The sequence below is a fragment of the Lepidochelys kempii genome, chromosome 2, assembly GCF_965140285.1.
Source record: "Lepidochelys kempii isolate rLepKem1 chromosome 2, rLepKem1.hap1, whole genome shotgun sequence".
Taxonomy (NCBI): domain Eukaryota; kingdom Metazoa; phylum Chordata; order Testudines; family Cheloniidae; genus Lepidochelys; species Lepidochelys kempii.
The window spans coordinates 24736199-24754006 of record NC_136381.1 but is presented as its reverse complement, the minus strand read 5'-3'; the positions used below and the strand labels follow the sequence as shown (position 1 = coordinate 24754006).

Below are 17808 nucleotides of genomic sequence, written 5' to 3'. Positions count from 1 at the left end.
TGCCTAACTTTTAGAGGCCTAGAAAATCACAGGAACAACACTGCAATCCATAAAGCCTGAGCCAGGCGCCTAGGATCCCTTTACAATGAATGGGGAGAGATAGGGGCTAAGAGTGAACCACAAAAGCCAGCATCCAAGGCAGGGAGCCACCTAAAGTATCCAGTGGAAGACGATGATGAGGGGCATGTGCTAAGCCCCCACCCCTCTCCCAGAGATAGGCGCCTAATCCTGCTTAGAGATGCACAAATGGGAACCTGCTACCCAAAGTCAAGCAGGTTAGGTGGCTAAGGAGTTTCTTGTGGGACTCAGTGCCTACCTCATTCCACGTAACAGCTAGAGGAGGAAGTGGTGGTGGTGCCACCCACCTTAACTTTTAGCCCAGTGGTTAGAGCACTCAGACCCAGGGATGTGGGACACCCAGTTTCAATTTCCCCCTTCTCTGCCAGAGTGGGAGAAAGGCCACCTCTTAGGGAACATGCCGTAACTGCCGAGCTATCAGGTATTCTGACTGGGGGGCTGCCTCAATCTGTCCTGTCTAAGCTGTTCCACTGTGGACAAATAATGAAAGTCATTGGACTAGGAGGACTGCACCCGAGTGTCCTGGGTGCGTGTCATGCTGTCTGGAGTGAGTCATGACCATGATGCCAACCGCAGGGAAACTGTCAAGAAGTAGAGCACAGCCCCCCCGCCCCGAAACTAGTGATATGTTCTAAAATTAGATCTCACCAACACAGTCACAAATGTGAACTCCTAACACACTATATCAGTCTTACCCTGGAGTCACGGACAGTCCTCTTGGACATTCCAGTCTATCTTGCCACCCAGGCAGGTTGGACATAGTGATAGGTAATTGCTGTACACCAAAGATCACAAAATATTGAGGTTGCTTCCAGTCCTAAGAGACCAGTCACTTGCCCCAAGTTAATCTGTATCTTAGATCTTACATGAAAGACAACACTTGTAGCCAGTCCTATAGTAAACTTTCTAAGGTTTTATTAACTAAGAAAAGAAATTAGCATTATTACAAGGTTAACGCAGGCAAACATATACATGCTAATCAGTTACAGTCTATAGTTTTTAAAAGGTAACAGAGTTGTAGTAATCTGTCAGCTCTGAATATCTCTTAGGGCTAACGCAGGTTGACCCTGGGGATCTCTGCTTTGGGTCTGCGAGAAGCCCAAACAGCAAAAAAGATGAGAAATTTTCTTGTCAGCTATTTTAAATGCCTTCTTCCAGAATTCAAGCTGATGAGATAAGCCCTTTTGCACATAGCCTCTTCATGGGCATAAGGGAGCAATTATTAAAGTTTTTGTATGGCCCATTTAGTTTTGATAGGCCTTCTTCATCGGCAGGAGACAATCACTCCTGACTGGGCTCCCAGTTTCAGAGGAAACACTGTTTACAATTACAAAACAAAAACTTACAATTTCTTTATCACACGGGCCATTGTGGGACATCACAATATAAAAACTTTAATAATTGCTCCCTTATGCCCATGAAGAGGCTGTGTGCAAAAGGGCTTATCTCATCAGCTTGAATTCTGGAAGAAGGAATTTAAAATAGCTGACAAGAAAATTTCTCATCTTTTTTGCTGTTTGGCCTTCTCGTAGACCCAAAGCAGAGATCCCCAGGGTCAACCTGTGTTAGCCCTAAGAGATATTCAGAGCTGACAGATTATTATGACTCTGCAGGAATTTTTACTCTGAAAACTGAGGCACCACGTGAGTTTAGGTGCCTACAGGGTTCATTGGGAGTTTTATGGATTGCAGTGAAGCCAAAGCCTGGGGTTTAGGTGCTGAAGGATCTTTGTGGATCCCAACCTTTGTTCATCATGTGGACCCATTTCTAACTCTGGTTTTTAAAAACTCCCATATATTTTGTATGATCCATACTGTCCAAGCAAAGCGTGTTCAAAGAATAGCTTTGAAATAATGGGCTAGATCGTCAGCTGGTGTAAAATGGTATTGCTCTGCTCCTTTGAAATCAATGAAGCTTGGCCAATTTACATAAGCTGAAGATAAAGACCTAGGGTCCAATCCTGCTCTCATTAAAACTCCCATTGACTTCAGTGGAAGCAAGTTTGGACCTCAGTGTAAACAGGTTGTTTGCGTCAATAGTGACAGTCAATTAAGAATTTTGTTCATATGTCAACAGTGGACATGTTTACATGCATTTGCATATAGGGTAGGCACACTATGGCCCAATACTTGTTTTATTTTCAAAGGGTTTTACAAAACCTAAAATGAAGAGAAATTTTCAGTAAAAGCAGTTTTTAAATAGCGTAAATGCTCAACTAGTTCTAGAAACTCAAACAGCCAGCTCTGTTGTGACTCTGCTATTCTGTGGTGTTTCACTGACCAAGCATAGTGAAGTGTAAATAATGAACACTAATTCTAAAAAACAAATAAAAAGAGAAGGGGGGGGGGGCTTGGTTTTAATTGCACATACAGGGGTGTAAATCAGGAAGAGAGATTATTATAAATAAAGCCAATGGAAAAGGAGGACTTGTGGCACCTTAGAGACTAACCAATTTATTAGAGCATAAGCTTTCGTGAGCTACAGCTCACTTCCTCAGATCTGATGAAGTGAGCTGTAGCTCACGAAAGCTTATGCTCTAATAAATTGGTTAGTCTCTAAGGTGCCACAAGTACTCCTTTTCTTTTTGCGAATACAGACTAACACGGCTGTTACTCTAAAGCCAATGGAGTTATGCAATAAAAAACCTGTGTGAGGTCAGAAGCAGATCCATCCTTTTTAACGTGGTAGTGTTCCTTTAAAATAGATGCTTTGTACACATGGAAGGGATTTTTTATAAACTATTTCTGCTGTAGATAGGTGGCTTACAATTGTAGATTTGTTCACAGGCTGTTCCAATGTTTAGTCATTGGTATGATAGGTGACATTTGCTCTCATAGCTACTTAGTACAGGAACCTGGCTGGATGCAGCCACATGGTGGTGCTCATGCATTTAGCCTGCTACCAGATATTTTTAGTTTATTTATTTATTTATTAAAGAGAGCCAGACTTTGCTCCTTGAAGTGCCTTCAAATGAGCTCCAACTTTATTATGGACTGCACACGAAGCTGCAACCAAGCATAAACTGGGTTGATTTCTCTCACCACCTTTACAAAGGCTTCAGGGATCTATTACTAGATCGGCCCATCTCCCTTCTCCTGTATATTTTCCCCCCTGCTGCACAAGTAATTTAGTGGCTGAAGTTATGATATTCTTTGGGACAGTGACTGCAACCCAGGGCACTGTCACATTATTGCTTTAGAGGGCTCACATAATGCAGGGGGCTTTTTTCTCAAGTGGCACAAAGTGTTAGCTATTGCACGTCCCACAATGTAGCAGAATACAAAGAAATGACCATAATGGATAGAAGTCTATATGGGATATAATAGAAAGTCTAAGGGTACAACAAGAATAAAATCCCCACATTTTGGTATTTTCCCTTTGAATATTTTTAACATTTGCTATGCAATATGATTTTGAAAGGGAGTGAATTAAAGAACTCCCCTCTGAAGCAATTATAGCTCAGAGAAAATATTCCTGCCCATAAAATGACTTGTGAATGAGTCTGCAGGACCAATCCTAGGGCCATAGACAGACCATGACTAAGGTGTTCAGGAGGCCTATTTGCCAAATAGCTTGTCTAGATCTGAATTATAACATGTGCCAAGACCATTTGGATTCCAAATAGCACAGGAAACTTATTGTATTATGAATGATGTATTAGGGCACCTCAAGTCTTGATTAGGCATCTTTTAAAATTATTATTTAAATCTACAGCAGTAACTTTGGGGGAAGGAAATGTAAATTGAAAGGAAACAAAACACAAAGGAAGAGGCATCATATAATTGACACAATGAAAACTACAGTACTTGGGAAAAAATAGGGTTGCTTGAGCTCCACCCCCAAAATGTACTTTTAATGCCATTCCCCCAACAGCATCTAATGTTTCCTTTAAATTAAAAGGCTAAATTCCCTTCAGTTCAGATTTCCAGTATACACCTGGAATTGCACCAGTCCAAGGATTCATTCTCTGAAATCCTGAGTTAGAGCTGGCTGGGGAGGGGTTGGCTGGATATCAGTGACTCTTCAGCCCCCCCCCCCTCCTCTTTTTCCTCTTCCTTCCACCTTCTGCTTTATAATTGGCTCCCTTGTTTCTCTACCCTTTCTTCTTATCAGATCATGCTGTGAAGGAACTAGCAGCTGGAGTGTGGAAAGAAACTTTTAGAGGCAGAGTAACACCCACATTAAGGAGGGAAAGAAGGAGTGTGTATTAGCAAAGGGTGATTTCTCCCAGGCAAAGCTACGCTTCCTCGCCAAGCAACTAAACCACTCATGACTACAAAGGTCTGTTTGATTTTATTTTGTCACACTTTTTTTACATTTGCGGGGGGAGGTAGTTTAAAAGCTGATGACTCTTGTACAATACCTAGGGTAACAACCCGAGTTGTTACTGATCATGATAATTATCTGCCACCTGCAAAATTCAGACTTTTGTTGGCCATAAGCAAAGGAGAAGCAGGAAAGAGTCAAAAAGAAAAGGAGTACTTGGGGCACCTGAAAGAGTCAGTGATGGGTGGTGGATGTGATTGATTGATGGCTTGCCAGCCAGGAGAGGAAGCTGTAGGTGAGTGGCGCGGGGAAGCCTTAGGCGAAAGGGGGCTGAAATGGAAAAGAAAAATCCACAGAATCTTCTGCAAAACGTGGCATCCTGTATCGGTGTCTCTGGCTCTCCCTGGGCTTCACTTCCTCGCCGGCCGGGTGCACCAGCTCCCCAGGGCTGACCGGCACGACACAGACTTTACTGTCCTTCGTCCCCCCACGCCCGGGTTTTGTGACTTGTCCGCCTGGGCGTGCGCTCGCAGTTCCTCGCCGGGGTTCGCCTGTCATCGAGGGGTGTCTCCTCGGTCTCCGGAGGGCGGTGATAGGAGATCAGAGGCTTTGCCAGGGGTCCCCGTCCCCCCCGCCCGCTCCTTTGCCGAGCTCCGCACAGGGAGGAAACACGCGCCCGCCCTCGGTGCCGTTTTCCATCGTGCCGGAGCTCTGCAGAGAGGAGTTTGCACCCCGGGGCCACCCATTCCACGGGGATCCGCAGCCCCGCCCGGGGGCGACTGCTGCGGGACTGCCTAGCCTCCGCAGAGCCGCCCCCTCCCTGTAGGTTTGCCAAGAACACCTCCCCGGCGGGGTGACACGTGAAGCGAGTCAGCCCGCAGACACCCGGGGGCGGGCTGGGCTGGGGGGAGGCCGGAAACAGCGAACACCAAACCCATCTGAGCGCCCCGGCAGGAGCCAGGGGCAAGGGGCTTGCTCCACTCGCCGCTCCGGGGCGCAGTTACTTTCCCCGAGCCCTTGGCCTCGCCTTTCGTCGGCCCTCAGCAGTAACAAGGATCCGGCCTGTGCGCTGGGGGCAGCGTGAGCAGAGAAATCCGCGTTGTGTGTGGATTGATGCTGCGTTGCCTTATTTCCCAATAATAATCCCTGGTCTATGCAGGCTACTGAAATCACCCTTTAGCTTCCTGGTACCTGTTCATTTCGGATTGGGCCTGATCCCAACTGCCACACATTTCACAGTCCGGTTTTTAGCTAGGAGCTGGTACTTTATTATCCTCCAGTTATTTGCTGAGTGCTGACAGCATGCCCATTGCTGTCTAAATCACAGAGCAGACTGTGTCCCTGGCTTGAGGCGCTTACAGTGTAAGGGCTTGTCTGAACACAGTTCCAGTACAGCTTTAACAACCGCCTAGGTGGTGAAGCGCTGGAATGGGTTCCCTAGGGAGGTGGTGGAATCTCCCTCCTTAGAGCTTGTTAAGGCCCGGCTTGACAAAGCCCTGGCTGGGATGATTTAGTTGGTGTTGGTCCTGCTTTGGGCAGGGGATTGGACTAGATGACCTCCTGAGGTCTCTTCCAACCCTGATATTCTATGATTCTAGTGTGGACACTGCTATGCTGGCATAGAGGTGCTTATATTGGTACAGAATGGAAATTATATCCATATAGGAACCTGTATACCTGCATCCACACCCGAGGGGGTTGTACTGCTTTAACTAAGAATATAAGAACCTAAGAATGACCATACTGGGTCAGACCAAAGGTCCATCCAGCCTAGTATCCTGTCTGCTGACAGTGGCCAATGCCAGGTGTCCCAGAGGGAGTGAACCAACAGGTAATGATCAAGTGATCTCTCTCCTGCCATCCATCTCAACTCTCTGACAAACAGAGGCTAGGGACACCATTCCTTACTTAGCCTGGCTAATAGCCATTAATGAACTTAACCTCCATGAATTTATCTAGTTCTCTTTTAAACCCTGTTATAGTCCTAGCCTTCACAACCTCCTCAGGCAAGGAGTTCCACAGGTTGACTGTGCACTGTGTAAAGAAGAACGCCCTTTTATTTGTTTTAAAGCTGCTGCCCATTAATTTCATTTGGTGGCCCCTAGTTCTTATATTATGGGAACAAGTAAATAACTTTTCCTTATTCACTTTCTCCACATCACTCATGGTTTTATATATCTCTATCATATCCCCCTTTAGTCTCCTCTTTTCCAAGTTGAAAAGTCCTAGCCTCTTTAATCTCTCCTCATATGGGACCTGTTCCAACCCCCTAATCATTTTAGTTGCCCTTCTCTGAACCTTTTCTATTGTCAGTATATCTTTTTTGAGATGAGGAGACCACATCTGTACACAGTATTCAAGATGTGAGCGTACCATGGATTTATATAAGGCCTATAAGATATTCTCTGTCTTATTCTCTATCCCTTTTTAAATGATTCTTAACATCCTGTTTGCTTTTTTGACTGCCGCTGCGCACTGCATGGACGTCTTTAGAGAACTATCCACAATGACTCCAAGATCTCTTTTCTGATTAGTTGTAGCTAAATTAGCTCCCATCATATCGTATGTATAGCTGGGGTTATTTTTTCCAATGTGCATTACTTTACATTTATCCACATTAAATTTCATTTGCCATTTTGTTGCCCAGTCACTTAGTTTTGTGAGATCTTTTTGAAGTTCTTCATGGTTTGCTTTGGTCTTAAATATCTTGAGCAGTTTAGTATCATCTGCAAACTTTGCCACCTCACTGTTTACCTCTTTATCCAGATCATTTATGAATAAGTTGAATAGGATTGGTCCTAGAACTGACCCTTTGGAAACACCACTAGTTACCCCTCTCCATTCTGAAAATTTACCATTTATACCTACCCTTTGTTCCCTGTCTTTTAACCAGTTCTCAGTCCATGAAAGGATCTTCCCTCTTATCTCATGACGACTTAATTTACTTAAGAGCTTTTGGTGAGGGACCTTGTCAAAGGCTTTCTGGAAATCTAAGTACACTATGTCCACTGGATCCCCCTTGTCAACATTTTGTTGACCCCCTTCAAAGAACTCTAATAGATTAGTAAGACATGATTTCCCTTTATAGTAACCAGGTTGACTTTTGCCCAACAATTTATGTTCTTCTATGTGTCTGACAATTCCATTCTTTACTATTGTTTCAGCTAATTTGCCCAGTACTGACGTTAGACTGTATCTGTTTCTAAACCGATATAGTTAATGCAGTACAAAAACTGTCATGCTGAGCTAATGGTATGACCTTGGAAAGGCTATCAGGCATAGCGTTCACTAGCCGCAATCCCTTTTGAAGAAAGTGTTTGCAAGATTGGGATATATGAAGAGGACAAATCAAAGCTCTGAAACTTGTCTAGACTAGAGGTTTTGGTCCTAGTCTAACTAAAGTTAATTGATTACCAATGAAATAACATGGTGGTCCAAAATTAATTAGATATTTTATATAGAACAGGTTCACCAATGGCTAGTAGCCAAGATGGTTAGGGATGCAACCCCATGCTCTGGGTGTCCCTAAGTCTCCAACTGACAGAAGTTGGGACTGGATGACGGGATGGATCACTCAATAGTTGCCCTGTTCTGGTCATTCCTTTTAAAGCACCTGTCATTGGCAACTGTCAGAAGACCGGTTTCAGAGTAACAGCCGTGTTAGTCTGTATTCGCAAAAAGAAAAGGAGTACTTGTGGCACCTTAGAGACTAACCAATTTATTTGAGCATGAGCTTTCGTGAGCTACAGCTCACTTCATCGGATGCATACCGTGGAAACTGCAGCAGACTTTATATATACACAGAGAATATGAAACAATACCTCCTCCCACCCCACTGTCCTGCTGGTAATAGCTTATCTAAAGTGATCATCAGGTGGGCCATTTCCAGCACAAATCCAGGTTTTCTCACCCTCCACCCCCCCCACAAATTCACTCTCCTGCTGGTGATAGCCCGTCCAAAGTGACAACTCTTTACACAATGTGCATGACAACCAAGTTGGGCTATTTCCTGCACAAATCCATGCGGAACGCAATGCCATCCACAGCCTCAGAAACAACTCTGACATCATAATCAAAAAGGCTGACAAAGGAGGTGCTGTCGTCATCATGAATAAGTTGGAATATGAACAAGAGGCTGCTCGGCAGCTCTCCAACACAAGTTTCTACAAGCCATTACCCTATGATCCCACTGAGAGTTACCAAAAGCAACTACAGCATTTGCTCAAGAAACTTCCTGAAAAAGCACAAGATCAAATCCGCACAGACACACCCCTGGAACCCCGACCTGGGATATTCTATCTACTACCCAAGATCCATAAACCTGGAAATCCTGGGCGCCCCATCATCTCAGGCATTGGCACCCTGACAGCAGGATTGTCTGGCTATGTAGACTCCCTCCTCAGGCCCTACGCTACCAGCACTCCCAGCTACCTTCGAGACACCACTGACTTCCTGAGGAAACTTCAATCCATCGGTGATCTTCCTGATAACACCATCCTGGCCACTATGGGTGTAGAAGCCCTCTACACCAACATTCCACACAAAGATGGACTACGAGCCGTCAATACTATCCCCGATAATGTCACGGCTAACCTGGTGGCTGAACTTTGTGACTTTGTCCTTACCCATAACTATTTCACATTTGGGGACAATGTATACCTTCAGATCAGCGGCACTGCTATGGGTACCCGCATGGCCCCACAGTATGCCAACGTTTTTATGGCTGATTTAGAACAACGCTTCCTCAGCTCTCGTCCCCTAAAGCCCCTACTCTACTTGCGCTATATTGATGACATCTTCATCATCTGGACCCATGGAAAAGAAGCCCTTGAGGAATTCCACCATGATTTCAACAATTTCCATCCCACCACCAACCTCAGCGTGGTCCAGTCCACACAAGAGATCCACTTCCTGGACACTACAGTGCTAATAAACAATGGTCACATAAACACCACCCTATACCGGAAACCTACTGACCGCTATTCCTACCTGCATGCCTCCAGCTTTCACCCTGACCACACCACACGATCCATCGTCTACAGCCAAGCTCTGCGATACAACCGCATTTGCTCCAACCCCTCAGACAGAGACAAACACCTACAAGATCTCTGTCAAGCTTTCTTACAACTACAATACCCACCCGCAGAAGTAAAGAAACAGATTGATAGAGCCAGAAGAGTTCCCAGAAGTTACCTACTACAGGACAGGCCTAACAAAGAAAATAACAGAACGCCACTAGCCGTCACCTTCAGCCCCCAACAAAACCGCTCCAACGCATTATTAAGGATCTACAACCTATCCTAAAGGATGACCCAGCACTCTCACAAATCTTGGGAGACAGGCCAGTCCTTGCCTACAGACAGCCCCGCAACCTGAAGCAAATACTCACCAACAACCACATACCACACAACAGAACCACTAACCCAGGAACTTATCCTTGCAACAAAGCCCGTTGCCAACTGTGTCCACATATCTATTCAGGGGACACCATCACAGGGCCTAATAACATCAGTCACACTATCAGAGGCTCGTTCACCTGCACATCCACCAATGTGATATATGCCATCATGTGCCAGCAATGCCCCTCTGCCATGTACATTGGTCAAACTGGACAGTCTCTACGCAAAAGAATAAATGGACACAAATCAGATGTCAAAAATTATAACATTCATAAACCAGTCGGAGAACACTTCAATCTCTGTGGTCACGTAATCACAGACATGAAGGTCGCTATCTTAAAACAAAAAAAACTTCAAATCCAGACTCCAGCGAGAAACTGCTGAATTGGAATTCATTTGCAAATTGGATACTATTAATTTAGGCTTAAATAGAGACTGGGAGTGGCTAAGTCATTATGCAAGGTAGCCTGTGTCCTCTTGTTTTTTCCTACCCTCCCCCCAGATGTTCTGGTTTAACTTGGATTTAAACTTGGAGAGTGGTCAGTTTGGATGAGCTATTACCAGCAGGAGAGTGAGTTTGTGTGTGTATGGGGGTGGGGGGATGTGAGAAAACCTGGATTTGTGCAGGAAATAGCCCAACTTGATTGTCATGCACATTGTGTAAAGAGTTGTCACTTTGGATGGGCTATCACCAGCAGGAGAGTGAATTTGTGGGGGTGGGGGGTGGAGGGTGAGAAAACCTGGATTTGTGCTGGAAATGGCCCACCTGATGATCACTTTAGATAAGCTATTACCAGCAGGACAGTAGGGTGGGAGGAGATATTGTTTCATATTCTCTGTGTATATATAAAGTCTGCTGCAGTTTCCACGGTATGCATCCGATGAAGTGAGCTGTAGCTCACGAAAGCTTATGCTCAAATAAATTGGTTAGTCTCTAAGGTGCCACAAGTACTCCTTTTCTTTTTGTCAGAAGACCGACTATTGGGTTAGATAGACCATTGATCTGACCCAGGGTGGCTATTCTTATGTTCTTAGATGTTGGCAAAGGGGAGGGAGTTAGGTAATGAAGAAGAGTGGTAAAGAGTGAGATCAAAGGTAGGCCACAGTACAACTGTGAGGGTGAGGAGCTTTAATGTGAAAGGGAGTTAGCTAAGAGAGTCTAAGAGGGGAGTGACCCACTCAGTACAGGTCACCAGGAAGTTTGTGTTTGTTTGTGGGGTTTTTTTATTGGTGGTACTATGGGGAGATTGTAGAGGAGTGAGGTGGGAAGCAGAGAGGAGGAAGTTGCAAAGCAGAACATATATATCAAAGTTGTTTCTAAATCTGTGCCTTTATAAATGTTTGATAAACAATTAAATATAATCAAGAATTTGCTATTTTTTATTTATGAGAGGGGTTACAATTATTCAACAATTGTAATAGTATAAATTGTATATGGGCCAAGTTCAGATGATGAATTCATATTGTTTCTTAAGTGTATTTCAAAGCAAGTCTCTTCTAACCATGACAACGCTTTAAAATAAAAAGTGACTGTACAAAAATGGTCTATTCCCAGTGTGTATTCTGAGCCATATCTGCTTGCTTTAGTGACAAAATGATCTTTTACCCCAATTATCAGATACTTGAGTGATAAAAGTGGTATTAAAAGCTTCAGTAGAAGAGAATTGGCTCAGTGGCTTCTCCAGGGCTATGGGAGAGTGAGCTGGATTGTGACTCCTCGGCAGAATTGTTAACTAAATTGACTGTGCAATTTTTACCCCCTTACTAGAGGAGCACACGTCAGTTAAACAGTAAATGCGCTGATAAATGGGTTCCTGGCTGAGTTTGCAGGTCTGGCAATTAGGAAAATCCATCTATTTACTTTTAAACTGTGCACATTTGTGAAGCCATTATAGACCATAAACCTGTTACCCCATGATCCTATTGTTAAAGGAATCACTTTCAGAGGAGTGGATGCAAAGCAGATATTAAATTGTAATTATTACTGTATTTGTGGTCATAGAATCCTTCTTTCAGATGCCTTGATACTCTGTCTGGGCAGCATTGGTCCATATTACATGGCCTGACATTCACAGGGATGCTCAGTTAGGACACCGTTTTGTGTGTGTGTGTCTCTCTCTCTCTCACTCTCTCTTTTTTTTAAAGCTCATTTTGAAACAAGAGAGGTTTTATTTTGTCATTATAGCAGTTTCTGTTCCCAACACTCTCCCTGTCTGCTCCACAAAGGATATGAAGCAGATTTCCAAAGGGATTCAGCACCTGAAACTGGGGCACTTTTGAAAAAATTGTCCTCAGCTTTTAACTTCATAGGCTCCAACCCTTTTCCTGACAAGATTTGGAGATTGGCTGTTGCTTGTCAGAATGCAACTTTGGAGAGTGAAATAAATGCTCAAATAATTCCTCAGCCTTTCCCAAGGAAAAGTGCTTTAGTTACTAACCAGAGTTTGTGGGTGAAATCCTGGTCCCATTTGAAGTCAATGGCAAAACTCTAATTGATATGATGGAACCATGACTTGACCCTTGATTTTTCATTTAAGTGAATGTTCTAGGTTTACAGGCTTGATAAATATTTCTGTTCTGTATGTTTTCAGACTTGCTGATACTACGTGTATCCAGGATGAAGGTTTGTCGATACAAGATACACAGCTGGTTCCTCTTGGCTTTTTTGGCAGTTCATCTCATCAGTCATGTTCAGGGTCAAGGTAATTGATATATAAGACAGCAGTGCTTTTTCATTAGATCACTCTGATGTGCAGAAGTGGGTTTCCCCTTTTACATATGCAATAGTGTTTTCCCTTTGCTAAGGGGATAGTACAGCATTATTGACACCAATGGGAGTTTTGCCGTGACTTCAAAGGTAACATCATCGGGGTCTAGCTCTTCCTGACTCATTTTCACACGTTCTCTGAACTGAAGTGTCTTAGGAGGAAGCTTGCTCTTATTTATCTGTATAGTTAAAATGTCTGAAAATGGGTTATAGGAAAAAACTTCATTCTGTTTACTTAAATGTAGCTATAAAATATTGATGTTACTACTTTCTAAGCAAATGCATTTGCGGGGGAATGATCATTCTGCAGTGGGACACTGAACTTGCATGGAATACATATTGCTGCTTTGTTGGAACTGTAGCTAATACCATCATTACATTATATAGGGTGGTATGAGGCCCTGCTGCCCTGGGCTGCCAAGTGTCATGATTGTTCATGCACCCCTTTTTGTTTGCATTGTGTCTATATCTTATGTATTACTATTTAAAAATATACTGTTGGTATTGCTAAGCTTAAAAATGATCCTGTGTGGTCTTGACAGTGGTCTCAAGTCTGTCCTAGTGTGTTTTCCTTCCATACCAACCTTTGCTTTGAAAGCACGAAAGAATAGGACCAATTCTGCTCTTGGCTATGCTCATGCAACCCCCTTGACTTCAGTTGAGGTTGCACAGGCATAACAGAGTGGAATTTGGCCCTCTCTTTCCCACTGAAAGGAGTGTTGGGTTGTATGTTTATGATGAAAACAGTCAGTGGATAGGCAGAGGTGCCTAGGTTTTCTATCTCCAGAGGATAGTTACAAGCAGAAATGGCTCTGGGGTCACAGGAAGAGCATGCTTAACAGATGCATATACTGCTACTGACATTGCTCAATCTGCAAATGGTCTTTGATGCTGGCTGACTGCTTGGGGGCAGGAGCCGTGGAAGAGCCCTAAATCTGGGGGGGCTACAGGCACCCAAACCATGTCCCTGCCCTTGTGCTGCCCTTTCTCTCCAAGCCCCTGACCACGCACTGTCCCTTTTCCTCAAGCCTCGCCCCCCCCCCGCCCACTCACTCCTCTTCACCCTCTTTCCCCAGTTGCTTACGCTTACGGCCATTAAAAAGTGGGAGAGCCATGGCGCCCTAGCCCCTCCCATTCCGGTGCTTCTGCTTGGGGGGACCATGCCCCCTTCGGGCTATGGAACATCATTAGGTGCACTAACCAAACTTCCCAGAATGTGGGGAATGTTAGCTGTAGTATTTATTGTAGAGGAAGGGGGTTCACTGTGCCTTCCTACTACCTCTGTGCACCTATTCTAAACAGAAATTTAGCCTCCAAATGCTTGTGACTTAATGAGCCGAAGTGAAGCACATGATTATATATGTGTCTGTATATCTTACACTTGATACATATGTGACATTCAGCTCAGGACTCCCAGAACTGTAAGCCATTGTGTTACTCTTCTGCCTCAGCAAGTTGAGAGCTTTGCTGCTGCTAAGATGTGTGTCTGCTCCCTGACACTCCAGCCTCTCTGCATTGCCAACAAACTCCTCGGGACTCTGCCAGTCTAAACCTTGCCTGCAGGCAACCATCAGTGAACCCCAGTTCCTCCCGAGACATCTCTCTGCGGTGTCCAGTCCCTCTCACTGGGCACTCACAGAACTTATTAAGTTCACAGCCTTCCAAGAGACAGTGCACACACCAGGCTGTTAGGTTAGCTGAAGACTCACACTTCATTTTAATATAACTGCACTTGGATACCGTAGATACTTTATAGTAAAACTAAAAATAAGTTTATTAACAAAGAACAGAGATTTAAGTGATACTGAACAAGAGAAAAAGAGACCAGTTTGGTTACAAACAAAATAAAACATACTATCTAGTGACTAAAACTTAATTTTAGCTAGTTAAAATTTTTGCCTATGCAGTTTGCTTATTTACTTAAAGTTAACAGCATCTCTAGCCTTTCTGGCCAGGGGATCCAACTTTCTCAGGATCACAAGGTGCTTTTTCCCCATGTCCCCTAAGCAGTGGATAACTAAAATGTCATTTTGCTCCCCTTATGTTACCCAAAGTCTATTGTCACTGCCTCAAGAGCCAGGAAGGCTTTCTAGGGTGCAGATTCTGTCCCCAGAGCAATTGCTAAACTGTCTTCTCCCCTCACTTGTTAACTTGATGGCTTTGTTTACCAAGTATATGTATATGTACTTTTATTGTCCTCTGCCTGCAGTCAAGTCAGTCAGACAAATAAATCCACATTCTTTTGTGTAGCACATGCTGGGTTTATGCACTGCCTCCCAAACACATTTTAAGAACATATCTCCAGCACACACATGTAACTCTTTGTACACAACTCATCCATCCATCACACAATGATTTTCGGGACCAGCGTGTCACCAGTTTTTATAGGACACCATACTTGATTACACTTTTTTTTAATAGTGCGGTAATCTTCTATACAATCAGTTGATTCAATTCAAGTAACATGTCCTCAATTCAAGTCCTCATGTCCTCATGTCCTTCAATTCAAGTAACTGTTTTTATAGGACACCATACTTGATTACACTTTTTTTTAATAGTGCGGTAATCTTCTATACAATCAGTTGATTCAATTCAAGTAACATGTCCTCTGAATCTCTCCTTTTGGCCTTTGTTGACAAAGTTTTTCCTTTTTCCCTTTGCAATAAACGATTTACTTCCTCCTCCTTGTAACAGCTGGCTAACTATAAATGATATAGTATTTTTGAGTGATTAAAGAAATAACACATTGTAACAAGGTGCAGGAAAAATAGGGGTTAGTTTCATCTTGCACAAGCGCTTTGGGGAAGAACTATAAATTGATTCCTTAGGAGAAAGAGAGAATATGTTTGGGAAGGTCTAGTTTCACATTTGAGGTTTTATTCCAATCCTGTGATCCCTTTTCCACACATTAATTTATATTACTTTCTAGTTATGAATGTTATCCTTTGAGAAACAGACCCTGCTGAGTGAGATTGTTTTCTGCTGAGTCATTCCACCATCTTGCTCATGAATTATCCAATTATTATTATTTGTTGGTCACTGATAACTTAAAATGTAACTTTCAGATTTTAATGTTTTAATTCTTTTCATTTGTTGAGCTCCCAGTTTGATGTGATGCATTTACTAGCTGCCTTCCAAATCCTTTATTATCCCTCTGCTTTCACTCAATATTTTAATTACTCCCTCACATTTAGTTTGGAATTTTTTTTTCTTGCTCAACGGATAAAGTTACTTTAAAAATATTGGAGCTTCTTGTCCAGTCTATTAAAATAATGAAAAATTTACTCCCAGCAAAACAACACTGGTTAATAAACCATCACAACTAAGGAAAATATGTCTGCTCTCATTAGAGTTCCCATTTATCCGTTCAATAATTGGGGTGTTAATTTAAGAATTTGCTTTTACATATACAAGATGGTGATTGTACTTCATGTTGTGAGAATTTCCATATGCTGCTAATGTATATGCTAGATAATTTTGGTGGAATATTAATTTGTTCAATTTAATCAATTTTTTTAATTTTTATAACAATATAAAATTAGATTCTAGAAAGTGCAACTAGTATTGCCAGCTTTACACAGTTTGACAGCTATGTACTTGAGAATTTTTGTCCTCCTTTTAGAATACTGAGTATTTCAAAGCTTTGTTTTCCTGTTTGTCCTCAAGAATAATGTATCTCGAGCACTAACAAAAATAGCTAACTTCTATGTAGCTGCATAAACCAAGGCCTTGAACTTGTCTTTAGTCTCTTTTTGGGTGATTGCTTGAATGTTGCTGACAGCCATTCATTTGCTCATTCCTGTAAAACCCCTTAACAAGCTCTCACTACTGATTTTTATCAGTTAACGGATTCAGTTTGGATTCATTTTTTTTTTCTTTCTGCAAGAAGTGAAATTTTGTTCCACAGACAATAAAGGTCTTCAGAAATAAAGATTTCCTCTTCAGGTTGGTGACCACGTAGTAATTCCCATCAATATTTTGTTGTGTTTGTCCAAATATTAGATTTAACTTCCTTAGTTATATGTACTTCTCTGTGCCAGAACACTAGTCTTTGCATAACTAAGACATAGTTAAATATCTGTTTCGTGAACAACTCTTCTTTTCTCCCTGTGATTAATTACTGGCTGGAAGTGTCCTCCCCCCACGCTACCCCACATTTAGACACAAAAATGAATAAGTGGTTAGCAAAGATCAGCTAGTTATGTAAAGATTATTCTGGCACAAGTCTTGTAGTCTATCATATTGTAGCTGTATAGAAAGCACAAACACATCTGGTGATTATGTCCTTCTTTGCTTGTTATTGTCAGACATGCTCAAATAAATTTGTTAGTTTCTAAGGTGCCACAAGTCCTCCTTTTTCATTTTGGTTTTGTAGAGGCTCCAAAAGTTTACCTGATTTGATGATGGCTAATTACAAGTAGGTCAGAGCTACACTGCTTTGTTAGAAAGTGCTCTTTTAATCTTTAGGTCACACATGGGAGAAAAGGGGGCTTCAGAGCTCATTTTCCCTTGCAATGGTATAGGACACACTTGGTTGGCATTTGTATTCTTGGTGCTTAGCCACTGGATCCCTGTGAATCTTACAGCTGGTTTCCCAAAGATTATTTATGGTTGCTTTGAAAAAGTAAATAATTGGAATTACATCTTTTCGTGAACTGGTGGTACTCATGATTCATCACTCTAGGTTCATTCAGCACTGACTGATTCTATCCTTGCACTATGCGTAAATCACTATGAATCTTGAGAATGAATTAAAGACTGTAATCCGTACCTGCAACCTTTCTGGTCTTTAAAACTTCTACCACAGCTTCAGTTATTTTATTACAATTACAATATGCTGAATGTTCTTGCAGTATCTTGGCTAGCACAATACTTCATATTTGATCTTTTAATCACAAAACAGCGTGCACCAAATTTTCAAAGAACTAGTTCTATGTGTGCAATGGATACTTTTAGCTGCTCATTCTTCTGAATCTAATAATGCCTATTTTCTAAAGCCCCACTGGGGTGGACAGACAGTCCGGAGATTAGGCCTGTCCAGATCATGCCCACCATCCATGAGCGCATAGTTTGTATGCATGCTCATTGCAGAGATTTTGAAAAGTGTCTTCAGGGTGCCAGGCTGTTTTGACACTCATTGTCTCTGTGCCTCTCACTTCCCACTCTCCCTCTGACTTTTCTCTCCCTTGAATTCCAGTGTCCTGAGAGCAGCTGCGATGTGACTAAGCTGGTCTTGGCTCTTCCACATTCCCTTGCTGCCTCTGGCTCTTAAGGCTGGAGTATAACTAAGGCTGGTGT

General features: G+C 42.8%; 1 protein-coding gene across 2 annotated transcripts in view; it reads left to right on the top strand.

Moving 5' to 3' along the window:
- The first annotated feature begins 4195 nt into the window (after positions 1-4195).
- Positions 4196-17808, top strand: part of COL14A1 (collagen type XIV alpha 1 chain) — a 174755-nt gene continuing 161142 nt past the window's right edge. For both annotated transcript variants that reach the window (XM_073330233.2, XM_078851428.1), the window contains exons 1-2: positions 4196-4359; positions 12335-12445. In XM_073330233.2, coding sequence (XP_073186334.2) covers positions 12361-12445 — 85 coding nt within the window. In that variant the 5' untranslated portion in view covers positions 4196-4359; positions 12335-12360. The remainder of the gene's footprint in view (positions 4360-12334; positions 12446-17808) is intronic.